We start from the raw sequence: 25,785 nt of genomic DNA on the forward strand, positions 1-25,785 counted from the left end.
TGTTCTCCTTTCAGGGGAACCTCAGCACTCTTTCAAAATCTCCTCTCATTATGTCTCTGCCGTATTCAAAACACTTGGGTGGTTTCTTACTGCCTCTGGGGCTGGGTCTACCCTCCCCATCCTGGCATCAAGGCCAAACACCTAGACCCAGACACACTGACCCCATGCTACTCCTCTCTGACCTGTTCTGGTCCTCATCAACCCTCCTCTCCTGCTGGGTGGTCCTGCTCCCATCCTCAGAACATGCCTTCTTCCTTCCCACCTACCCTGTCTTGATGTCCCTCCTCTTCCTCACAGCCTCTCCCAGGCCGACACATCCTTCCAAGTCCACCTCAAATTTTATCTTGTCTGAACATTACCTTCACTGAACATTTCCCTCTGTCAATTTATCCTCTGAACACCTAGAGCTCTTATTATTTGGGTTCCTATCACAGCCCTCCTTGTGCTGTTAAATACAGCTTCAAGAATCTTATGGGCAATAGGAAATATGGCCCCATCTGGATTGCATGCTTCTTGAGGGCAGGCCAAGTCTTGGGAACATCTCTGCACTCCCCACAGCCCCATCATTGTGTCTCGTACTTACTAGGTGCTCAGGAAATCCTGACTGATCTCACTCCCTTAGCACTGCTAGCTCCAATAAGAGTGGGCCTCAGAAGCCCTGGTTGGTCCCAGCCTTTAAGGATGCCCTGCAGTCCTCAGGACCATTCTCTCACCTTTCATCCTGTCCATCATCTCCATGGTCTCCCCGAACAGTTCCTCTGCCTCCATCTTGATGCTCAGGATCCGGCTGCCCTGCTCTCCCAGCATGGGGCTCCGACCCAACCGGTCCTTCAGCTCAGCATACTTTTGCTTTATTCTGTCAAATCCCTGAAAAAGGTAGAACAGTCTCAGTCTCACCATCATCACCATTGAAAGTCCTAAAGACCTTTGGCTAAAGAACTTGACATCACTTGAACCAACACAAGGAGATAAGGTGCCTCCTAATATTCCCAACGGGTTGGTTTTACCTAAAAAAACCCATGTGCCACAAACTATATCTTAAACTTCCTCTGTATTTCCTTCCCTCCATCTGCAGGTCCTGTCATCTCCCACCTCACTTCCAGCACGGTGCCAGGCACATACTTGTCACTTAACATGTACACTTGGCAGCATGGCCATTGTATAGCGACTGCAAGTGCTAAAGTTCCTGGCACACTAGAGACATTGAGAGTGGCTCTTTGAGCTTCTCTCTGATCTAATTCTGACAGTGATGGGGCTCAGGTTAGGCTAAGTCAAGAGTGTCTGTCTGGGCTGGGTAGCCACAACAGGGCACAAGCTCTGGATCGGGCGTCAAGAGACCTGCTTTGAAGATGAGCTTTGGGCCTGGACAAAGTTATCACCTCATCTGTAAAAGGAGGGATATTGGACCAGATCATTTCCAACACCCCTGAACCAGCTACGCTAAAGGCATATTGAGGTAGAATTCAGATGTCTAGCCAGGTTTGGGTTAATCCTGAAGCCCCTTCTGGTTATCCTAGAAGATCTGCTATTCTCATTGCTTTTGAGCAATCTTATGAAGTGTACAAAGTCCTCTCCCACTCAGGAACCCCTCATGACTGCACTTCCTCAGGCTGACTCTGCCCTCCCTGTACCTCCTGGGCACTCAGTGCCCGCTCACTGGCGTCCTCCGCGAGCTGCTGGGCCTGGGCTGCCTGCGCCCGCTGCTGCCTGGCCAGGCGGCGGAGCGTCTCCATTCGTGCTCCGAAGTCACCCAGCTGCTCCATCATGCCAGTCACCAGTCTTTCCGCTGGCCCCAGTACCTGCTGAACCTTTGTGGAGAGAGAGACACCTGGGGTCTGTGGTGGGTCTCATAGGCAGTGGCCTTCGTTGTTCTTTTCTCCATCTCTTCAGGCAGCTAAAATTCTCAACAAGCAGGACATCACCATTGCCCCTCCCAATCCCCTATCTGTCCTCTGGCATCCACTCCTCCTCCTTTTCCAGCTCAGCTGACCCCACCCCCACTGCAGCTCAGAGCCCGCTCCTGCCGGCTGCACTGGCCACAAGACCAGAAAACCAAAGGCTCAAAGTCAGGCCCAGGGCTTGTAACCCTCTTTCATTAGGTCCCCAGCTCAGTTTCCTTCCAGGTCACTTTCTGGCATCTTCTATGTCTTATGCCTGAATCCGTCTGTTCATTCCCAAATATGGGGGGAAGGAAGCCATAACACCTCACCTCTGTAACCCTGTCCTGGATAAGCCGGAGGGAGCGGCTGGTGCCTTGCATGGTGTCCTGAGCTTCCTGCAGAGCCACCGTGCCATGCCGCAGGTTCCCTACCACGTCCTCCACCTGGCCCTCCACTGCATGGGCGCGGCTCCTGGGGCCAGGGGAGCAGAAGGGAGAGGGGAGAGAATGAGCGAACAGTGAAGGAATAGTGTGGATCCCTCCCTCGCCAGTCCCAGAGAACATCCTTCCCAGCCAAGACAAAAAGGGGAGCATTTACTCAGTAGCTCTTCCACCCCAGGACCCCACTGAGCAGACGTGATGAATGTGTTATGTCTGAGACACGCTTTGGGCACAGTTTCCAATGTGGAAGACCAGGCCATGCCAAGTTAAGTTCACCCTGGATGCTGTGTATCACTTTCCATCCCTCACCATAGTAAGCACCCGTCCTGTCTCCCAGCCCCCCTGTACCCTTCTGACTTGCAGAAGTTCTTCTCTCGCTTCCAGCAACAGAACTGGGGAGCCATACACCAGCCCAATCCAATCGGGGCAGAAGTTCAAGGCCTCGAGCCATACCTGGCCTGCTCGGCCTCAGCCTGGAGCCTGCGCGCCCGAGCAATGTCCTGCTTGGTCTGGGACAGCACCAGGTCCACGTTGGGGAGCCTGGCTGCAATGGCCTGGATCTCATTCATCTTCTGCAGGACTGTGACAGAGTCTGTGGGCAGCCACAGGGCCAGCACGGCCTCGCTGACCTCCTGGATGGTGGCTGCGTCAGTGTCAGGGTCTGGAAGACAGCTGTCCATCAGATCGAGGGAGCCCAGCTACCCCTACCCAAGATCAGAGCAGCACCCATGAGAAGCACCCACTGTGGCATCTCCACCCCGGCTGCCCAAGGAGCTGCCGTTCCCTCTTGGGCACATTCAGGCGCCCATTCTCTGAGAATTTCTGGGAATGCTGTGGGAGGATGATTGTCGGCACAGCTGTGGCAACTAAGTGGCGCCACAGGAAGCTGCAGGCTGGGGAGAAGGAGGTGGTGCCAGACAGCTGGTACCGAACAATGCCTGGAGCACAAGCATCATCAGCCCTAAACTGGGAAGAGTCCAGGAACTGGAACCACTTCCTTGGCAACAAGACCCCTTCCGTGTGCCCCTCCTCAGGCCAGAATGCTCATTTTTGCAAAGGCAGATGAAGATTATCAGGTCTTGGCTCAAGTGTCCCCTTCTCAGGGAGGCCAGCCCTGGCCATCCAACCTAGAATCACAACCTCCACCCTATACCAACACTCCTCATCTTCCTGCTCTGCTTTCTCTTTCTCCCTAGCATCCCATCGCCCCCCACATGCCGATGCTTAGCTCGTTTATCTGGTTTAGTGTCTGTTACAAACTCCATGAAGGCAGGGACTGGGTTTTGTTCACAGCTACCTCCCCAGCCACCAGCACTGTGCCTGGCACATGGAGGCACTCCGTGTTTGTAGAGTGAATAAACGATTGAAAGGGCTCCAGATCCAGGCTTCCCCTTTACTATTCAAGCAACCTGGGGCAAGTCAAAGGGTTGCTCTGAGCTCAGTTTCCTGATCTGTGAAATGAGAATAACGATCCCCAACCCGAAGGGATGAATTGAAACAATTAATTAGCAAGAATTCTACAAACTACCTCCGGGTGAGAGAGTAAGGTCAGAAGTGCAGAGACCGCATCTCCTGCCCACCTCTCCTCATTCACTTCTGTGGCTTCCACTGGTACTGCTGTGGTAGGAAGGGGGCGCCCACCCACCCAGACAGTTTGCCCTGGGGTTCTCTGCAATCAGAAGGTTTTCTCTCCAGCTTCCTACACAGGTCCCAGCCCCAGTCCCCTCCCCCTGTCAGGAGGAGGGACATTCCTGGAAGACGGCAGCCATGCCTCGTCCACTGTTGTGTCCCTTCAGAGCCAGACCAGCACCCTGCAGGAGCCCAAGGCCTAATTGTGGTTGAGTTTAACCAAATGGACATACCCCCAACTACAAGCTTCCATGAGGACCTCCCCACAGAGACTGCCACCCTCTCATCTAACTCAGTGTCCGACTCACAAAACAAGGCTTTATATGCACCTTCCCCAGAGAGCCTCCCACCACGAGCACACTGCCGTGTGCAGCTCTGGCCCTGCCTTTGCCCCGCATCACGTCAGCGGTGCCCATGGGCTCGGTCTGCCTTGAACTCAGTTTCATGGGCTCCCGAGTCTCTGGGTGGGCTCAGTAAACTTTCACTGCTCTGAACAGCAGCATGCAGGCAACTGAGACTGAAAATCAAATGAGACTGGATCCCTGCCCCCATGGAGCTCGAAATCAAGTGGGACAGACAGACACATCACCAACCCTGAGTGACAGGGGTAACACAGGGTGCTAGAACGGATGGTGGAGGGCGCCTAACCCAGTCTGACAGGTCCAGGGAGGCTCCCTGGAGACGGGGTCCTTAGAGGATTCTTAGAGGATGAGTAGGAACTAGCCAGGTTGGGAGAGGTGGGGCAGGAGAGACAATCCAGGGAGAGGAAAAATATCAGCAAAGGCCCGGAAGCATGCGTGTGTGTGTGTGTGTGTGCGTGCGTGCACGCCCGTGTGTGTCTGTCTCATGGGGCAATAATTAGAGTGTGGACTAGGGAGTGAGATGAATCCTCCCTGCACTCCCTCAAAGCTGGACGCCCTTAGGCAGGTTACTTAACCTCTCTGTGCCTAGAGTCCTCCCCTGCAAAGTGGTAGGCAGTCAGGATTAGATAATGTAATACACATGAAGCATGTAGACAGTGCCTGGCACTTAGTAAGAACTCAACAAACCTGAATTATTATTTTCATCAGTTCCAGTTGAAGACCTGGGAAAGATGACGTCTCCCCGTTCCTCCAAGGCCTTCCACTCTCCCCCCCACGCTGTGAGCCTGCGAGCCAACAGTAGCTAGTGCATGCGTCTCCCACACCAGGACCATGGAGACTAGAACCCACTGCCATGGAGACTGAATTGTCCCGGGTCCCTCCCAGGGGCCCGGCCTCTCTCAGGCCCTGCTCCCTCTCTCCCCCTGGTCCCATCAAAGGACCTGAGACACAAGTAGAACTGAGAGGACAAAAGGGGGCTCACAGCCCTGCAACCCCTGCCTGTCCATGAGTCCGGGCTGCACCCCAGAGAGACTTCCTACCTGCCTCCCACCCCCTGGCTGGGGCGGATGCCGGGGGTGGACATTCAGCTTCCCTCTGCTCGACTCAGGGGAAGACTTCCTCATCTGTGAGTCCACCCCAAACTTTGGCCTGCCCCTCTGTCCACATCATCATTTGTCGGGCCCCATCTCCCTGCATCCCCAGGTAACACTCTCCCCCATTCTGGGGCTCTCTGGGAGGCTGACCCCAGCACAGCGTCAGGCCAGCCATGGGACCCCAGTGTATCCTCCCGGCCTCTCTCATTCTGCCATCACATCCAGGAGCAAAGACACCACAATAGTAGCGAGAAGAGCCAGTGTCGTTACACCAAGCCCTCAGCTCATATTCACTGGGCTCCCAGCCAAGCAAATTCCCTGGCAGGGATCAGAAATCTAATAATATCAACTCATATTCCTGAGGCACCTTTAATTTTTTCAAAACACATTTTGTGTCAGTTACTCGATCCCCAGAATAAACCTGTGAAATACTACCATCCCGGTTTGCAGAAGCGAAAGATGAGGTAAAGAGAAAAGCAACCTGCCCAAAGTCACACAGGTTTCCTGAGTCCTGTCCAGGAACCCTTCTAGTCCCCAGGGCGGCAAGGGAGGGGATTCAGTTCATTTATTCATTCAACCAACGTCGGGTGCTTTTCTGTGTCTGGCCTTATGCTAGGGGCCAGTGACACGGTGAACAAGACAGACAGCCCTTCCTGCCCTCTCAGAGTTTACAGTCTAGCAGGGAGACAAACAGCAAACTTGCAGCAAAATGAATTCAACACCCACAGGCTCAGAGCAGTGCAATGAAGGCCAGACAGCCGAGGGGACCAGGAGGGGAGGGGAACACCAGATGAGGTAGTCGGGAAAGGCCTCTTGAGGGAGATGATATTTAAGCTGAGACCTTGAGGGCAGGAATCAGCAGCCTTGGAAAGAGCATTCCAGGCAGAGAAAGAGCAAGTCAAAGTCTCCGAGGCGCCAAGAGGCTGGCCTGTTCAGGGACAGTTGGTGAGCAAAGTGGGGAGGACACAAGGCCACCTCCGGGAGGTGAACAGAGGCCATGATAAGAAGTTGGGAGTTTATCCCAAGATCAAAGGGAAGCCAGTGAAGGATTTTAGGCACAAGTGGGATGTGATCCCACTTACACATTTTTCAAAGATGTTTCAGGCTGTTCTGTTGAGAACAGACCATAAGGGAGCGGGGGGGGGGGGAGGTGGGCAAACCACTAGAGGGCCGGGGTGGCCATCCAGGCAAGTGATGGGGGCCTGGCCCGGGTGGCGTGGAGATGAGGGAAGGAGGCAGCTGGCTGATGAACTAGATCAGGGACGGGGCATAGGGGGACTAGGGACAGGCAGGAGTTGAAACATCAGCCAAGGGAGGGCAAAGGCCAGGCTCACCTGAGAGGAAGTCCCGGACCTGCTGGATGAGGAGCCGCGTGCGTTGGACGTCTTCCTCCATCTGGGAGCGGCTGGTGCTCACCTGGGTCTCCAGGCGCTGAGCATCTGATTGCACCTGCGACGCAGCTTCCTCGGCTGCCCTGATCTGCCAACACACGGTGTAGGTCAGCAGTGCTCAAAGCCCCAAGAGAGCCTCTCAGCAGCCCCCAAGGATTCTGTGGACACCTGCTACCTGAGACCTACCTGGGAAACATTTGTAACTAACCCGGTTTGGCCCCAGAAGAAATGATGTGGAGTCGGCTAAAAAAAAACCCCAAAACACTTGCCCCAAACTCTCTCTCTCACTTGCTGTGGGGCTTTGGGCAAGTCACCTGACATCTCTGGGCTTTCGTCTCCTAACTGTAAAACAGGAGCTGTGACTTGCCCAGGGGTTCTGTCCCCACTGCCTCCTGTTACAGGTGCCCAACCCACCTCGGCCACACCTACCATCTGCCTGGTCTGCTGGAGCTGGGCATTGAAGCCCTGCAGCTGCTTGGCCACCTGCCCCGCCGTCCAGAAGGCCCCACCCGCCCTGGGGAGAGTGCCTCTGCAGTGGGAGCCACAGGTTGTGCCATTATCTCGGGGACACAGTTCTCCAGGGCATTCTCCTGGAGTGCAGGCCGTCTGCCTGGAGCCCCCACAGAGCTGTGGAGAGAAGGGAGTGTCAAGAGGGTTCCCAAAGCTCCCCAACAACCACTCCCATCCCATACCCCAGGGAAACAAACAGCCAGACATCTCCACGGCAACCAGGCCCCAGAGATTGTTTCCTTGGCAACCGTTGAGCACTCGGTGAGGGGCCAAAGGTTGGGATGGGTCGAGGAGTGGGGTAAGTTCACATTGCCCCAAGGGGAAACGTGTACTAGCAGTTGGGTGTGACAAGCTGGGATAGGGGTCTCCAGGAAGCGGGGCTCCGTGACATGAGTCACCTTGTTGATAGTGGGTGTCAGATCAGGCAAGGAAGCCATCTCCAGCCTCAGAGCCGAGAGCTGGGGGCCACTGGCCCCTCCTCCTGCTCCGATCTGCTGCTCCAGCCCCTCTGCCTCTCTCCAGCTGTCCCTGAGCTGTTGCAGCAGGCGGGAGCTTTCGGAGACCTGCTGAGCGGCCTGGGATGACCGCTGGTAGGCTGCAGTCAGCATCCGGAAGGCTCCTGTGGGAAGAAGAGAGGGGAACTGAGCTGCCCCTGGACATGGAGGCCTGAAGATGCAGGAGGAGCAGGAGCGGAGCCGCGGTGTGGGGTGCACGGTGATGAGTGTGGCTGTCTGAGGTCCCTCTCCTCACCTGAAGGATCGGCACCATGTAGTTCTTCAAACTGCTCCCTCTTGTGCTGATACATAATGAGGAGGCGATTGAAGCTTTTGTCCAGACCCTCCAGGTCTCCCGAAAGGGACAAGGTCCCCTCCTCTAGGGGCAGATCCAGCTGCAGGCCCTGGAGACTCCGCCTGAGATAGGAGAGGAGCTTTCACTAAAATATAGGAGGTGGATTGCCCTCCCAGAACCAGCCATCCCCTGGGAGAAACCGCTACTGAGTCAGGAAAAACCGAGGCCTTCAGCAAAGGCCACAGAACAGGGGACTTCGCAGGCTGAAGAGGATCCTGCTGAGCAAAGGCTGGGAAGGCCACGCCGCCTTCCTCCAACCCTCTGCAGACAGATCCATAAAAGTCTCTCCTTCCTTGACTTGTGTGACCCTAACCCTCCGGATTCTCCTCCACCTCCCCCAGGGGCTTCCATGAGGAGTGTCACCGCCTCGTCTCCACAGGCTGACTTCAGCCACGACTTGCACAGCGAGGCTCCCAAGTGTCTTCTGCAGTCACACCTCCCCCCTGAGCCCCCATAACTGCTGCCTGCTGGTTGTCTCCACCTGAAAGGGGGTCAGGATCCACCTGCTCAGGCCCACACGCCTGGAGCTTTCAGAGGCTCCTCTCTTCCCCACGCGCTTTGCAGCGCCACCAACCACAGCTCCCTCCTGCCAGCCTCGCATCCTCCACCTCCAGGCTCTGCTGGGCATGGACCTGTCCTGGCATGGAAGCCCTCCCCTGCCTGCGTTCACAGCCTACCAAGTGCCTATGAGCTCATGACACAGTTTCGAGACTTGGGTCAGTCACATCCCTGGATGGCTCTGGGCACCAACAGTCAGTGAGTGAGTGCTCAGGGAACGCAAACTAATTATAGAAACTTCCAGAACCAAATCTCACTAAGAAGGCGCCTCCATGGTAGGAGGGGGTTGTGGGTGGGACTGCTCCCATTCCAAAGACAAATACTAGTTATTTTTAGGGCCCTGCCTCTCGGTGCCCTCCACCAGGGTGACTAATTCAGAGCTGACTCTCCCACAGGCAGCGCCGGGCACTTGAGAGAACGCGGGCTTGGCTCCTGCCTGTGCTCCTCTTGCCTCTGCTCTGCCCCTCAGTGGCTGAGTGGCTCTGTCACATCACCTATCTGTGCCTGTCTCCTCACCTGCAAAACGGAAGTAATAACACCCACCACACCATCCTGCCAGGACTGCTGTGATGGTTCAGAGAGAGAGCTCCATGAAATTGCCTTGTACACTGCAAAGGGCTGTGCCGATGTCAGGAAGGCCCAGTGCGCCCCTTATGTGAATCCAGGTCGTATAATTCTTCTAAGTGCTTAGCACAGAGAGGGAATTACCTGAGGGAGAGGATGGCATTGGCCACCCAGGCCACCTCCTGCTCTGGGAACACGGTGCTGCCAAGAATTGCTTGGATCTGCTCAATCTTGCTCTTCGCATCCTGGATCCGAGAGGCCAGACCGCGGTCCTCCAAGCCGGGCCCAGCCCACAGGCTGGCGGTGGTGTTTCGGAGGCCACTGAGGCGCCAGGCCTGTTCCCGGAGGTCCGCGTCATAGCTCTGGAAGCAAGGGTGGCAGGCCACGCACACCGGGTAGCGGTCACAGTAGCCTCGCTGGCACTGGTCGCAGCGGGGCCCAGTCAAGCCAGGGCGGCAGAGGCAGCGGCCTGAGGCCTTGTCACAGCCTGGGCCTTCAGTTCCCCGGAAGTCACAGTCACAGGCTAGGGAGGGAGAAAGGGTGGTCAGAGGTGGGGGGCAGGGAGACTAGGGTGTCTGGTGGGAGAGCCCTGAAGAGGAGGTCTGACCTCAGGATCCTTCTACAGGACGGAATAACAGACCATCGAGGACAGAACAAAATCATGGTAACAACAGCAAGAAAAGCAAGCACTTACTTGGCACCTACTGTGTGCCAGGCACTGTGCTAAGTCTCCCACACACATCCCATGCATGTGACCTTCACAACCACTCTGTGACAGAGGTAGCCACCCCTATTTTCCCATTTTCATAGATGGGGCAGGTGAGGCACAGAGAGGTTAAGTACAGTGGGCCCCTTCCCCAGATGAGGAAACTGAGGCGCAAAGAGGGGGAGCGACTGGCCCCAAGTCATCTGTAAGCAGGGCAGAGCTGAGAGCAGACCCGGTCTGCATGCTCCAAGTCCCCTGCTCTTGTCACTGCTTGTCAAGCTGACTCTGGGGAGACGACACCTTTCTGCCTCAGGACTCACTTTCTCCATCTGTGAACAGGGAAGGCACGTCCGCCCCTCCCTGCCACTGTCCTGGACGTGACTCTGGGAAATGCTTCCTCAAGGCAGCGGGGAGCAAAGCAACCCTCCTGACCTAGGGACATGGGGACGGCCTGACGTCAGCTGGCCCTGGGGCTGGGAGTCTATGCCGACTGGTGTTATGGGGAGCAGACCCTCTCAGGGGGTTGCCAGGGCCCACATCACATGTACCAATACCAAAAGTCCTCCCAGACCACAGACCCCCCACCACAAGCCCGCCCAAGCACTCATCCCGCCACAGCCTCAGCGTCCCCCGCTCAGTGAGCGCGCACCTCGGCATCCCGCGGCTGCATCTCCATAGGTCCTGTCAGGACACTGGCGGATGGCTGCAGCACTGCAGGTCAGGCCACCAAACCCTTCCCGACAGGGGCACTGCCCTGTTAACTGTGGGGGGAGAGCACCGTCAGGGAGCCTCCCTCACAGGCTGGGCCTTGCCCAACCTCCCTGGTGTGCCCCCAGAACAAGGGGTCCCACCCAAAGACAAGCTCTGAAGTCGAAGCTCAGAATGGCCCTGCAGAAGGTGTGGCAAATACGGCATTGCCGAAAGCTGAGGGCCACAGAGGGAGGGACATTTGGTGGCCTCCTCAAAGGGGAATGTGGACAGAAGCAGCCAGTCTGACTTGGGAAAGGCCTGAGAGGCTGCGTAGAGAGGAGACAGAAGCGGGTGGACAGGACCCCTTTCCTGCTGAGGGTCCCCCAGGGCCACCCCCACTGCATACCTGGTTGCACTGGGGGCTGAGGGAGTTGCGGGGGTCGCAGGCACACGGTTCACAGCCCCGACCACTGGCCAGCTTCCAGTGGTGGGGAGCACACTGGTCACATTTGGGGCCCACCACGTGGGGCAGACACAGGCAGCGCCCACTCTCCTCGTCACATGGCATGTCTCGCCGGGACCCCAGGACACTGCAGTCACAGCCTGCAGGAGGGAGAGCTGCTGAGCTCCAGGGATGGCCCCCAAAGGACATGCATCAAGGAGGGGGCCCATCTTGGGAAAAGAAGCAAGCAGGGCCGTTCTCTCCAGGTAACCTGGCTGACTCACAAGGCCTCTGTGTCTTCCCACCAGTTCCAGTACCTGGCAGCTTGGCCACCTGCCCTCCCACCCACTGGCTGACTCAGTCCCACCTTCCAACCTGGACCTGTGCTGCCATCTGCTGGAGGCCTGTAGCACAGCAGCTGGCACACAGCACAGCGAGCAGGGCAGGTCACAGGTCTCGTGTCCCATGCAGCCTGCCCCACACCATGGCAGGCTGGGGCCCCTACTCACGGTGGCAGCCCTGCGGGTTGGCGTAGGTGAGTCCTGTAAATCCTGGCTTGCACAGGTCACAGCGCTCCCCCTGCACATGCTCCTTGCACACGCACTGCCCGGTCAGTGGGTCACAGGGAGCCCCCGGCACTGCCCCATCAGGATCACACTCGCAGGCTGAGGGACAAAAGCAGCCACCACAGCAGGAACAAAGAAGAAAAGGAGGGAGTTAGGAATGTATTCCAGGAGCCAGATTCCGGGTTCAAATCTTCGTTCCACCACTTACTGGTTTACAACCTTAGTCAAGCTATTTAACCCCTCTGTGCCTCAGTTTCCTCATCTATGAAATGGGCATAATTATACAACCCTCATAGGCTTCTTATGAGGAATAAATGAGTAAATGTAGAGCAGGTGGACAGCGCTTGGCCCATGTTAAGTACTATAGAAGTTTTTGCTGTCATTATTTACTGAAGGACTACAATATGCCGGGCACTCCTACATGGTGCCTTATGTAATCCTCACCATAACCCTGAAAGGTAGGATGATTGTCCCTATTGTACAGACGAGGAAACTGAGACTCAGAGACGTCAAGGAACACACTCAAGGTCACACAGCAAGTAAGCGCTAGAAACAGAAGTCAAATTCAGGTCTTTCGCACTCTTTCCACAAACAAATAATACGAACAGGGAGTGAAGCAGCTTTCTCCCACCCCCACACCCAAAACGCTTTCACGGTCTCAAAGGAAGACTCTTCCCTCATCTAGAAAGACTTTGGCGATTAACCCCGCCCGAATCAGGTGGCTTCCACCAGTTTGCTGTCTCCTAGATGAACTCATTGGCCCTTGTGGACGAGCTAAGTCCCTCCTGGGTGTTCCATCACATTACAACCATAGGTTCATTCAATAAACATTCTGTAGCATCAATTATTTGCCTGTCGTTGCGCGAGGCCTGAGGATTTAAGACATAATCCCTGCTACGGAGGAGTTCTCCATGTTAGGGGAAACAGAAAAATAAAGAGCTACCCACATTACAACATGGTAAAGGCAATAACATATACGTGGACACAGCGCTTCGCCCCTCCTCTTCATGTGTGTGTGGTTTATATTAGCAAACAGTGTGCATGCTTATTGATAGAAGGCACTTTATCTTGTATTTACTTTTTCTCTCCTATGCCCAAAATAAGGGTTACACAATGATTGTTTGAACTGATTGATTGACGGTCCAGAGAGGTTAGGTGATTTGCTTAGAAGTGCACGGCTAAGTTAAAACAATTGCCCACAAGTCCTGACACACAACCAAGACTTCATGCTTCCCGAGGGCTTGTGTATCCCCAGGACATGTGCTCTGTTGTGCCCAGAGTCCTGGACAGATGACACCCTGCGTCCCCCGAGCCCCTACTCACGGATGCAGGTCTCCTGAATGGGAGCACCAGGACGCCGGTTTCGGAAATAGTGAAGCTGACATCGCTCACAGTTCTTGCCCTCAGTGTGGTCGCGGCAGTTGTCACATACCCCTCCGTGTGCCCCCTGGCTGGCGGCAAACACAGCTGGGTCGAAGTGACACGTCTCCGAGTGCCCATTGCAGTCGCACCCTGAAAAAGGAGATTCCCAGGGCTGACGTTTGACCAGCACCACTGCCGTCTACAGAGCACACTCCACGCTAACTCATCGGCATGGCCAGCAACTCCGCGAGATGCTCAGGTCTGGGAAATGGGGAAACTGAAGCCCAGGAAGGCTTGTGTAATTTATTTAAGATTATATGGGCAGTAAGAAAGCAGAGTAGAGTAAGAACTCATGCCTCCTGACTCCCAGCGTGGGGACCAACCCCAAAATAATGTCCGTGTTGGGCCAAAGAAAGACCCCTTTGAATGGTCCATCCCAACCCACCCCCAGGACTACCATGGATCTCCCATTGGGTCACTGCCTCTCTCTGGGCTGGGGACCCTTGTTTCCCTCATTTATACAGACAAAGGCCCTGACTCCAGGGGGCCATCTGAAGGAGGAGAAGTGACAACAGGAAACCACATATGTCCTACAGGAAGTAAGGCAACTGGAGAGACCAGAAGAAGGAGGCTCTGGGGATACCACAAAAGGCATGTGGCATCAGAAGCATAGACCAAGCCTTGGTCCCTCGGGGCCTGGCTGAGGACGAAGGGGGAGGTGGTGGGAGGATGCCACCCAAATTCTCTCTCCATCCCCACAGAGCAAGGAGAGCTTAAATCACAGGGATGCACTTACGTTTAGACTTAAATAATAAAGAATAGATTCTCCCTGTGTCCCAGGTCAGGTCGTTAAGGCCCATCACCCCACTCAGTCACTACAGGGGAGGGGGGTGATCCCAGGTTCATACTTTGGCATTCATGGGGGTCCTGGTCATCCGCAGGTCTCCAGGGCCGATTGTTGTAGAAGGGCGCACAGCGTTCACAATTGGGGCCGGCGGTGTTGTGCTGGCAGACGCAGACCTCATGGACCTAGGAGAGGGGGCCATCAGTCATCAGGAACAACTATCAAAGGACGTCCAAGGGATGGACCTGCCCTCTCCCCTCTGACCCTCCAGCCCACCACTCAGGGTCCTCCAGCCTTCACTCAGCACCTTCGACACTCCCAGCTGCCTGCTTGTGTGCCATTGGTGTGCGTGTGTGTGTGTGTGTGTGTGCCTCCTCTGGCTAGGTTTTTAAAAGCTTCATTCCTTGCGCTTGGACATCCCCATGGTGCCCATTCCAAAGCAACACCTGGAAGGTGCTCAGACACCCTTGTTGGCAAACTGTGTGATTATAGAAGCTCGTGGGCCCTCTGGAAATTTATATTCCAACAATCTCTGCCTGCAGTTGTTTGGCTAATTGGACTGCTATGATGAATCGTTACCAGACTCATTAAGGTATAAAAATAGAAGAGCTATTGTGTGCTAATTGTCTTCCAAATTAGGCCCACCGCCCCCAGCCTGGCATTCAAGGACCCGCATCACATATGCTCCATTCTTCTCTCCCACTTCCTCCTAACAGCACAGCAAGCGGAACTTCCGGCTGCTGCCTGGAAGAGCCCCGCTTTCCCACCTTTTGGTCTTTACTGATGTGTTTCTTCTTGCCTGAATTCTCTTCTCTCTCTATTCACCGGCAAAATCCTGCCAGCTAGAATGGCACCTCCTTCACCAAGCCTCCCTGGTCCCTCTAATTGCATAGATTTCGATCCTGGATGCACTTCAGAATTGTCAGGGGAGCTTTTTAAAAAAATACCAATGCCCAGACCCAGTTCAATCTGAATCTCAGGGACAAGGCTCAGACGTCGGTACTTTTTAAAGTGTTGGTTCCACTGGGCAGCCAGATTGAGAACCGTGGGGCTGGGCGTGCCCTCTCCTCCCCTAACGCCCACAGCATATTGTAGTCCTCATGTCAGCAATCCCACTCGGCCTGTGCTCTGGTCACTTGTCTATGGGCCCTAACAGATCACACATTCCCAGAGCGGGTCTCCCTCTGGCCTCCTCTGCAGCCCAGGCAGCACCTGGCCCAGAAGTGGCAATGATAAAGCTGACGGATGCTCTTTACACCTGTAGCTCCCTCGTATTTTACATGATTTCCTCATGCCTGTCTGCCACTAGGGTAAATATCATGCTCCCAGATGTTGACACAAGAACTGATGCCCCAGGAAAGTGAAATGACAGCTCCCTCTGCTTCTTGGCCCAAGGCTCTCCCTCCTCTGCTGGCAGTTCTCAGGTCTGGTTTCACAGCAGGAGCCCCTGGGTTGTTGGTACACTGCAGCTTCTGACCCCAACCCTGACGCATCTGACTCAACTGGTCTGCGGTCGACTTCGCCTCTGGGTCAGACTGTTCTCTCGTCCTGCCCCACAGCTCACCATTAGATGGGACTTTAGAGTCCCCACACCAGGGGCTCTCAACCCTGGCAGTATGTTAGAATCCTCTGGAAGCTTTAAAAACCAACAATAAAATCAGAGAATCTGGGCGTGGAGGTCGGAGCAATTTTTTTAGCACCCAGGAAATTGTAATGTGTAGCCAGGGCTGAGAAGCATTGTCTTAAGCTCCCCCTAACGCGCACACATATACTTAAATGTAACTGAAAATAAAAACCACCCCAAACCATAGAGCAGGTCTCAGAAAGTGCTACAAAGTTCTGATCTTTGAAATGATAACCACTTAGACTCCCCGTTGCCAAAATATTCAATACCCAAATCTTAAATTTAGTGCCCACCCTGCTTTACCGGAGCCTCAAGGATGTGCTTAATCTGCTCTCATCTTCCCACCGCCCCTCTGCCCTTCCCACCCTGGGCTGTCACCTGCACAGTGGTGGAGGGGCCGGCAGGCGCTCCGGGCCTGGGGGCGCAGCGGTCAGCGTGGCCGTGACAGAGGCAGCTCCCCTGCAGACGCAGCTGGGACACTGCGTAGTAGGCGCTTGGGGGATGGTAGCCCCTCTGGGGCAAAGGGGCCAGCCTGGTGAAGTTGACTCTCAAGTTTGTGATCTCCCCCAGCTCTGAGAGGGGACAAACAAGGAGGGCGGAGGTGGGGAAGGAAAATAAAGAAAGGAATTAGAGGCAAATAGTCTCGGATGACGAAAGGAATTCTGGTCTCACCATGGCTTCTTCCTGCCTTGCTAAGGTTATTCCAGGGCCCATCCTCCCCAGCCCTCAACCCTCCCCCAGCAGAAGAGACCCCTTCCACTCCAACTCAGGCCTTTTGAGTCTCGGGGGCTACCACAATAGCCCTATGACCAGGGGAAGCAGGAGGAGTATTAAATCCAGCCACGTTGACCGGAATATGAAAGACCAGGAAATTTCAGTGACCCGGGTTCCAACCCTGTTTTGCTCCCTACCCATCGTCCCACAGGCTAGAAGAGTAGCCACACTGACCTTGAATTTTTTGACTTTGAGTGGCTGGAATCCCAGAGGCTAAATCCATGAGGTGAAGCTGGACCTACAGAGAGAGGGGAAAGGGAAGAACTGAGGAGGGGTCAGCAGTGTGCCCCAGCTCAGAAGGTCTTCTTTCCATTCAATGCCCCGCCCTCCTCACACTACGCTGAGGTCCTTCTTACCTTGAACCTGAGACGACCATGGATGTGAGGCCTGCCAACCACCCTGGGGGCGTGAGATGGTCACTGGGCCCTAAATGAGTATGCGTGTGTGTGTACAAGCTCTCCTCTCCAACTGAAAATATAGCTATCCCAAGACTTTCCTGATTTCCTTGGGTCAAAAATTATAGTAAGATACAGGATGTACATATGAGGATCAGGGGATACGAATTTTCCAAGCACCCAGGATGAGTAAGAAAGCCTGGGGCCCAAGGATGCACGGATGCGGTGACCACCAACCTCCAGACAACTCCAATTTCAACTGTGCTTTTCCTTTTTAATAAAAACCACTCATTAGATGTGACTTCATCTGCATCTCCCAGGAAGAGTTTTCACATCAACACCCCACAAATTAGGAAGAAGTCCTATATTCTGATCTGGGGTCTAGGGAATGTGGTAGGTGTGGATCTGGATATAGCTGTAACCAAGGAGGAGCTATTAGAGCGGCGGAGAGAGATGCACAGCCCACAGCCAGGGCAGGGCTCTGAGCATGTGGTGCATGAGAGCAGCTCTGAGGGCTCGTCTGCGCCTGGGCCAGAGAAAGGAGGCGAGAACACACAGCTCCAGTCCAGCGGTGGGGAGAAGCAGTTACAAAACAAATGAGAAGAGTTTGGAAGGATTCCGGGAGAGACATTCTGAGCTGTTTCTAGGGCCAGGTTCTCACTTCCACCTCAGGGTTTAAGTTCAGGTGACCTGGAGCCGTGACTTATACCTGAACTTCCCCAAGGACGAGCACCGGGCTAGATGGGTAGATTAAACTGAAAAAGCTCATTCTTGTGTTAAACTCTACCACGGCGAAATCAGAGACTAAATTAAATTGGTGTGACTTGTTCACGTGAATGTAACTCGCCATCTCAAAGTCTTCACACTGGGGCAACGTGGATTTTACCCTCTCCACTAGGGGGCAGTGTCAATGAGCCGTGGCGGGGGCTATGGAAGAGAGCAGGGTTGGATCACGCACTGCACTCAGTATGTTTCTGAAATATGGCTCCTGGGGAGCAAAGAGGAGGAGCAGCAGACGTTCTGAGTGGCCAGAGGGGTCGTAGTTGGAGAGTTCAGGAAAGACGGCAAGGTGCTCTGACCGAGGAGGTGCTCATCTCTTCTCAAGAGTCTGGGTGACCGTGGGAGCAACGCAGTGTTGGAGACCTCTCCTCTGCCTAGGTTTTCAGGGCCCCCTCTACCTACCTTCCCCCCTTCTAGGTGCCCGTTAGGCCTCTGGGGCAGGGACTGGCACCGAACATCCTGCCAGCTCTGAGGCTGGCCCTGGCGGACTCGGGGGAAGGCAGAGGTGCAGTCGGCAGCCAGGTACTGGTACACCCGCCAGGTCTTGCCGAAGTCCGAGGAGCGTTCGATCAGCATCCCAGCGGGCATGGGCGCCTGCGGAAACACAGTCAGGGTGGGGGCCTCAGTGACTGAGGGAGGAAGGCACTGTGGGGACACAATCACAGAAACAGGCTCCCAAAGACAAGCTGGTGGCCCTTGAGAACCACAGTGAAGGAGGGAGAAAGGACACTGAGTGGGGCAAGTGGGCTCACGGGCATACCCATCCAATTCTCCTGGCAAACCAGAGGTCCCGGCTGGTTTTCCCCAGGGATTAAATTATGGAAAGTAATAGAAAGGAGATCTGCATTCCAGAAGGTATGATCCTGACTCAGCCCACCACACAGGCTTCCAGACCAGAAAATTCTCCCACTGCACTTCCCACAGCCAACCATTTTATCCCCACTAGCTCTTGGTTCCATCTCTCCTCTCTCTTGCTCACATTGCCATGGCCATGGCTCAGGCCACGGTCTTGCTGAGCCTGAATTATTGCAACAGCCTAGAATTCATGTTTAGCCTCTGTCCAGATGCTCCAAAGCACTCGCCCCACTTTACCTAAATGGTTATCTGGTCACCTCACTCTCTGCGTGAGACCCTTCAGTGGATCTTTATTGGCCTGAAGGTAAAATGCAAGCCCTTCAGCATAACATATTGTCATGTCCCTACTCCCCGCATCGGTGATTTCATCCATTTCTCATGGCTTTAAGTGTTGTCTTCATGCTGACAGCTCCCAGCTTGGACCACTTCCTTGAACTATAGGTTCATAAACTCACCCTCCATATAGAGAGAACTTTCCTTTAAAACATAAAATGAGCTGTGACACTCTGCCAAAAACCCTCCAATGGCTTTCCACTATTCTTTTTTTTCCAGCTTTATTGAGATATTGTTGATACACAACATAGTAAGTTTAAGGTGTATCAAATGCGATGATTTGATACACATATATATTGTGAAATGAGCACTGCAATAAGGTTAGTTAACACCTCCATCCCCTTACATAATTACTATTTTTTTGTAGTGATAACATTTAAGTTCTACTTTCTTGACAACTTTCAGGTGTATAATAATACAGTACTAGTAAGTATAGTCACCATGCTGTCCATTAGACCTGCAGAGCTGATCCATCTTATAGCTGGAAGTTTATACCTTTGGACCAGCATCTCGCCGTTTTCCCCACTGCCCCAGCCCCTGGTAACCACCATTCTATTCTCTATTTCTGCGAGTTTGGCTTTTTTAGATTCCACGTAGAAGTGAGAATATATAGTGTTTGTCTTTCTCTGTCTGACTTATTTCACTTAGCAAAATGCCCTCAAAGTCCATCCACATTGTCACAAAAGGCAGGATTTTCTTTTTTTATGGCTGAATATTCCATTTTCTTTATCCAATCATCTATTGTGGGACACTTAACATTGTTTCCATGTCTTGGCTATTGTGAATAATGCTGCAATGAACATGGCGAGCCGATGTCTCTTTGAGATAGTGACTTCATCTCCTTCCAATGTGTACTCAGAAGTGGGATTGCTGGATCGTATGGTAGTTCTATTTTTAATTTTGGGGGCAGCCTCCATACTGTTTTCCATAGTGGCTGCACCAATTTACATTCCCACCAAGAGTGCCAAGGGTTCTCTTTTCTCCACATCCTGGCCAGCACTTGTCATTTCTTCTTTTGCCCATAACAGTCCTTCTTACAAGATGGGTGATATCTCATTGTGATTTTGCTTTCATTTCCCTGATGATTAATGATGGTGAGCATTTTTTCATGTACCTTTTGGCCATTTGTATGTCTTCCTGGAGAAATGTCCATTCAGGTCCTCTGCCCACCAATCTTGAATAAATCCAGACCCCTGGCTGTGGGTGAAGAGGCTGTGCTGCCTGGGCCCACCTCCTCGCCTCATCTCATGCACTGTGCGCCTCCATCTCGTCAATCCCTCAATCACACCACGCTCACTCCCTCCTCAGAGCCTTTGCAGGGTAGCTGTAGCATTGTTCCTTCTGCCTGGAATGCTCCTCCCCCTGGGGGGAGGGGTTCCTTCTCATCTTTTTTTTCTTTTTTTTTTTTGAGGAAGATTAGCCCTGAGCTAACATCTGCTGCCAATCCTTCTCTTTTTGCTGAGGAAGACTGGCCCTGAGCTAACATCCATGCCCATCTTCCTCCACTTTATATGTGGGACGCCTACCACACAGCATGGCTTGCCAAGCGGTGCCATGTCTGCACCCAGGATCTGAAACAGCGAACCCTGGGCCACCGAAGCAGAACATACGCACTTAACCACTGCGCCACCGGGCCGGCCCCCTTCTCACATTTTGTTCTCAGCTTCAATGTCACTCCTCCTGGACATCTCTCTATAGCCATCTAATATGTATTCTTCTCCCACACTCTGCCCACCCACCCTCATTATTTCCTATTCCAGCACCTTGCTTTTTCCTTCAGAAATGTCACCACAATTTCTGGTTATTTAATTGTTGGTTTCCTGTTTTTTATTCTTCTCCCACTAGAACAGGGCTTCCAAACCTCGGCACTGTTAACTCATGGCATTGGATAATTCCTGTTGTTAGAGTTGTCCTGCTCATTGTAGGATGGTTAACAGCCTCCCTGACCTCTACTCACTAGATGTCAATAGCATTCCCACAGTTGTGACAACTAAAAATGTCTCCAGAAATTGCCAAATGTCCCCTGGTTGAGAAGCACCATACAAACCATAGGCCCCTATTTGTCTTGTCCACAGCTGTAACCCCAGCATCTAGCACATAGGCTCCTAGTACACGCTTGTTGAATGAATGAGTGAATCCTTAGTCTGCTTCTCCCCCTCCATTTACCCATTTACCCTATGAACTCATCTCTCACCAGGCGGCAGCCCTCCACGTCCCTACCTCTCTCCACCATCCACACGTTTTCCCCTCCAGACCCTATGTGCATTCCCTTGCCCCCTCCCCAGTTACATACCTTCTTGCCTCTCTCCTCCTGGCCTTTGTGCTTTGCTGTTCTCGTTGTCTGGAATGAACTTTGCCCTTCACCTGGCTACTTCTGGCTAGGAAGGTTCATCTTCCCCTGGGTGTATTTTACGACCCACCCCTCAAGGACAGACCAAGCTGGATGCCCCCGTTCTGTGCGCCCCAGCACCTCTTCTTACCAACATCAGAGCACACATAACACTCTCTCACTACTGGTTCTCTGTGCCCCCTACATAGACTGAAGCAACTTGGGGATTATGATTTAGCTTTATTTATCTTTTTATCCCTGACATCTGGCACCAAATCTAACACATAACCAGTGTTCAATATGTCTGTAGCAAGAATGGACAAACACGTGAATGGGTGAGTGATAATAAAAGAATGAAACTAACAGCATCCATCCAAACAAATGTTGCCTTTCAAAGCTGTCATCTTTAGAGACTGGGCATGTATTCAAACAACACTGGCATTTCTCAAAATACTTTTCACCTTTTCTTGGGCGAGCCTCTTAGAGCTAACTTCCTCGGTCACTTAAGAAATTAGGTCCTATTGCTTTTTACTCACAGCTCACCTTCTGAAAATGATATGGTCCTTCCTGATCATCTAATCTTATTAACCAAACTTGAGCCTTAAATATTTGACTATTTCTGTAGACAGAATAAAATCAAATCTTCTCTGAAAAGAAAAAAATGATATCATAAATGAATGAAAATGTTCCCTCCAAAAGGAGGATCTCAGAGGCTAGTCTAAACACAGGATCCGAGACTTCTCTGAGAGGCAGCACTGAATAAATAGATTGCCCGCCAAGAGGGCTGCTCCAATAGCACACTTTTCCTGGGAATAGGCCGGTTCTCGACTCTGTTAAACTCAGAGTCATCAGCAAAGTTATTAAAACCGAGTACACCAAAATACACAACTGTATAGCAAGTGACCAAGCCCAGTGGAATTGGTACTTGTCAGAGCCAAATTAATTAGACGAGTTGAGGGTGGAGGATGCAGAGAGCAAGCAGATCTGTAACCACTGCATGGCCAAGACAGGGAGCCTGGAGGCGCCATGGTTCTCCCAGGAGCAGGCCTCTGCTATCACCATGATATAGGCTCAGGGTAAGCTTTACCCAGCCTAGGGAAGGAAGGCCCACCCAGCATGTGGTGCCATCATCCCTGGCCTGGGGAGACAAGGACACTGTGCTCCCCATGAGTCCAAGCCCACACGGCCCGGGGTCCCCCTCTCCTCTCCACTGCCATGCCCAGGAAGCACACCTTAAAATCCATCACGATGTCTTGAAGCTGGAATCTCTTGTCCAGGTCCAGCTGCAGAGAGACAGGGCTCACATCTGAAAGGACAAAAAGTAGGAACTTCAGACTGGAGAACTTCCACCCTCCCAGGCCTGAAGAAGGCTCTGGACTTTACCAGCTCCAGGAAGTCAGAAATTCTGTAACCTTAACTCTCTGATTTCCCTCTTGGAGAGGAGCGGTACCAGTAAGTTCCGACTTACATTACCAATTCAAGATCCTATCTGTTCTTGGCCAAATTTCCTTCTCACCATCAGCTGATGCCCCTAATATCTTAAAGGGTTTCAACTTGTCTGTTTGACACAGAGCTCTTGCCAGAGTTCGATTCCTTCACAAGCCCATTGGGACTACGCAGAGTGAAGTAAAGGCTTTCCTCTCTCCTCTTACCCTGTCATTAACCTCCAGGAGAGTATTCTGCCTACAACATCAGAAAGAGCTCAAATATAGAGGCAGAAGGTTCTGCTTCTCAGCCACCCAGGTCCCACCACCATGAGAAATGCCTGGGAAACGCAAAGGGATCCTGGGCACTCTCCAGCCAACCCATCCTGTGGGAGCCCTCACACATTTGGGGCCCAAAGGAACAAGCCCTTACCATTCTTTGACTGCCACCAGCGCATGGGGCCTGAGGACGAAGCCACATTCTCCACACTGTGACTGTTGTAATTGTGAGGCAACCTGGAGTCACACTTGCAGCATTTCATCTGCCACTGTGGGACAGGGAGACACCAGAGACTCAGAGGTGTGATCCAGATAGAATTCTCCCCTTGCATCCTGAGAGCCCAGAACATTCCCTCTGTGGAAACCCTACCCTTAGAGATCCACTGATTTCATTAATACACTTCAGAGGATTAACCACTTAAAACAAGGTTATTGGTCATCTTTTCATTTAATTCACTTGTGTCCCTCCTAACTCATAGCTAAGTGAATAGTAAATAGATGTTGTGATTGGGAAAGAGGTATGAGGTAGTAGAAAAAAGTAATTTTGGTAGATGACGCTGCCTCGAAGAGAAACTTGAGAAGAGTGCTAGGAGCAAAAAGAATAAAGGAAGAGAAACTCCCATTAACTTAGCATCTACCATGTGCTAGGTACAGGCTGGAGAGTTTTATATCTCATCTCACTTAATCCTGGCAGCCTGGGGAAAACTGGGTTTCTAAGGATCTGGCAGAAGGGACAGCAAAGTACGACAAGGGAACTTGGGGTTCGAGTCCTAGCTCTGTTACCCCACCTTCTAGGCTCAGTTTTCTCCATCGTAAATTGAGGAGAGGTGGGACTAGAGTCATTCATTCATTCAACAAATATTTATTGTGCATGTTCTATGTGGTAGACCCTGCTCTGGGCTCTGGAGTTAGAAGAGCAAACAAAACAAAGACCCTGACCTCAGGGAGCCAACATTCTAGCAACATTCAGATCATCACTAAGGCTTTCCAGCACTGACATCCGGGACTGCAGGATCTTTCCCAGGTTTGGCATTCTCTACCCACAAGAGAGAATCCTAAGGTCCCCAACCAAATAGGGCTCTGTAGGTGGGTGGTTCCAAGGCCAGGAAGGCATAGGGCAGAGAAAGTCTGCATGCGTAGGGCTGAGGGCAGAAGCTCTTCCTGTGAAGATCTGGGCCAAAGTGGGCAGCCAGGAGGAAACCAGCCTCCCTGGGGAGGTCTCCCGAAAAACTACACCTCCCATGGCCTGCCCATGTCCAGGAGTGAGACGAGAAACAGAATTGAACCCCAGGGGCTCTGTGACAGGACAGAGATCACCAAGAAAAAGAACATGGCGAAATGTGTTTGTGCCTTTGCATGCACGGGTACATGCACACATCCCCCTTAGAGAAAGCGTGACCCTGTCCCAGCTCCCCCATGCAACACACATAAAATCTGTTTTCTGAGTAAGCATGGTCGCAAACCTGTGCCCAGCCTAAAGAACACTGTTCAGGGGACTCCAAAAGCTCACCCACCAGTGGGAACACAGCTTGGGCAAGAACCTCCCTGACGTGGTGGTCCTTCAGGGTGGGGAAGATGGTACCTCCACACACCTCATGCCTCTGCTTTCCCCTAAGCCTCCGCTTTCCCCTAAGCCTCCACTCGCCAGAACCAGGGGACAGCTCTGGTGGCCTCCTCGGAGGCCTCCCAGTTCCTGAACCTCTGCCCTGTCCAGGGAAGGCGATAAGCTGAGACCGATGTCTTAAAACTCATTAATCTGCTGAACTGATTAACCCAACAGCTCGGTTCCAAAGGGACTGAGTTAATATGCCAAGGCTGTGCCTTGAGTTCTAGAAACTCCTTGCCCACCACCCGGCTTCCCTCTCCACAGCCGACAAGGCTTGGAACCAGGGAGAATGCAGAGGGGGAACCAGGAGTCCTGATTCTCTGGGCCTCTGCTTCCCATCTCATTTTCCAGCTTTACTTCCAATGTGCAAAGTGAGAGAATTGTCCCCCTTCCTGGTGCTTGGAGATGTCCTCATCATGTCCAAAAGTGCTCTATTAAACAAGAATTTTTCAGAAGTTTCATGCTCCAATAATGGCTGGCCCACGTCCCTACTCCCTCCGCCATCACCAGCCCTGTCCATCCCTCGTCCTGCCACATTCTTCTTCATAGTACATATCTCCACTTGACATATGCGCATTTATAGTGTACTTCTTTGCTTACAGTATTTGTTTCTTGCCTGCCTCCCCCTGCTAGAATGTATACTCCATGAGGGCAGAACTGTCTTCCTTTACCACTGTACTCCCAGTGCTTAGAAAAGTGTCCAGCACACAGTAGGCCCTCAGTAAGTACTTACTGACTGAATAGCCAGTGCTCAACATGTGCTAACACTTCCATTACCATTATTACTAGACACTCTCTTCCTGCACTCAGGGAGTTTAAAAGGAGGGGTGTGGAGTGAGGAGATAAGAAAACATCGATATCAAGTGCTGGAATGCCCACCATGTGCCAGATCTGTATTGGGAGTTTCAATACAATAACCTATTTAAGCCTTGTGACAACCCTAAGTGGTAAGTGGTATTGTTCCCATTTTACGTATGAGAAAGCGGAAGCTCAAAGAGGCTATGTGACTTTCCTATGACGAAGAGCCAGTGTGAGCACCAGCACCAGAGAGAGTCCTTCCCACCTCCCTCTCCTCTCTCTTCTCTTCTCTCTCTCTCTCCCACCTTTCCCTCCCTCCCTGTCATCCTCTCATTTCCACTAGAAAACCAGCTGGGTACACAGACATCATGGAAGCCTGGTAAAGGGGACAATCTCTTTCTCACCCAAAGGACTTGGTCTGACCCTGCAGCTGACCATGGGGGAACCTAAGGCAGAGAAAGCCCTTTGGGAAGAAAGCTGGCTTCTCAGGCTGCCCGGCTCAGTTAACACAGAGACTGCAGATGTGTCAGCGGCTGAAAGAAACACCTGAGCACTTAAAATAATATTTCTGGGCATGAGAAGCCTCCTGCTGGAATCCAACGCTCCTCCAGAATCCTATTTTGGTCCCTGGCAGCGAGCATGCCCTTCTCCCCGCTCTGCCCAGCCTCTCAGGGGCAAACTTTTCCACTCCCCATCCTCTG

General features: G+C 52.8%; 1 protein-coding gene across 4 annotated transcripts in view; it reads right to left on the reverse strand.

The window, feature by feature from the left end:
• LAMB3 (laminin subunit beta 3) overlaps nt 1-25,785 on the reverse strand; it is a 103,669-nt gene that overhangs the window by 2,859 nt on the left and 75,025 nt on the right. For all 4 annotated transcript variants that reach the window (XM_070497127.1, XM_070497128.1, XM_014834900.3 and 1 more), the window contains 19 exons: nt 22,835-22,949; nt 22,210-22,283; nt 17,863-18,054; nt 16,460-16,523; nt 15,890-16,083; nt 13,952-14,072; nt 13,005-13,193; nt 11,625-11,780; nt 11,080-11,276; nt 10,633-10,744; nt 9,422-9,800; nt 8,057-8,217; nt 7,705-7,925; nt 7,226-7,423; nt 6,740-6,884; nt 2,774-2,981; nt 2,210-2,351; nt 1,632-1,808; nt 714-867 (listed from right to left, as the gene is read on the reverse strand). In XM_070497127.1, coding sequence (XP_070353228.1) covers nt 714-867; nt 1,632-1,808; nt 2,210-2,351; nt 2,774-2,981; nt 6,740-6,884; nt 7,226-7,423; nt 7,705-7,925; nt 8,057-8,217; nt 9,422-9,800; nt 10,633-10,744; nt 11,080-11,276; nt 11,625-11,780; nt 13,005-13,193; nt 13,952-14,072; nt 15,890-16,083; nt 16,460-16,523; nt 17,863-18,054; nt 22,210-22,283; nt 22,835-22,949 — 3,199 coding nt within the window. The remainder of the gene's footprint in view (nt 1-713; nt 868-1,631; nt 1,809-2,209; nt 2,352-2,773; nt 2,982-6,739; nt 6,885-7,225; nt 7,424-7,704; nt 7,926-8,056; nt 8,218-9,421; nt 9,801-10,632; nt 10,745-11,079; nt 11,277-11,624; nt 11,781-13,004; nt 13,194-13,951; nt 14,073-15,889; nt 16,084-16,459; nt 16,524-17,862; nt 18,055-22,209; nt 22,284-22,834; nt 22,950-25,785) is intronic.

Source organism: Equus asinus, chromosome 25 (assembly GCF_041296235.1).
Source record: "Equus asinus isolate D_3611 breed Donkey chromosome 25, EquAss-T2T_v2, whole genome shotgun sequence".
Taxonomy (NCBI): domain Eukaryota; kingdom Metazoa; phylum Chordata; class Mammalia; order Perissodactyla; family Equidae; genus Equus; species Equus asinus.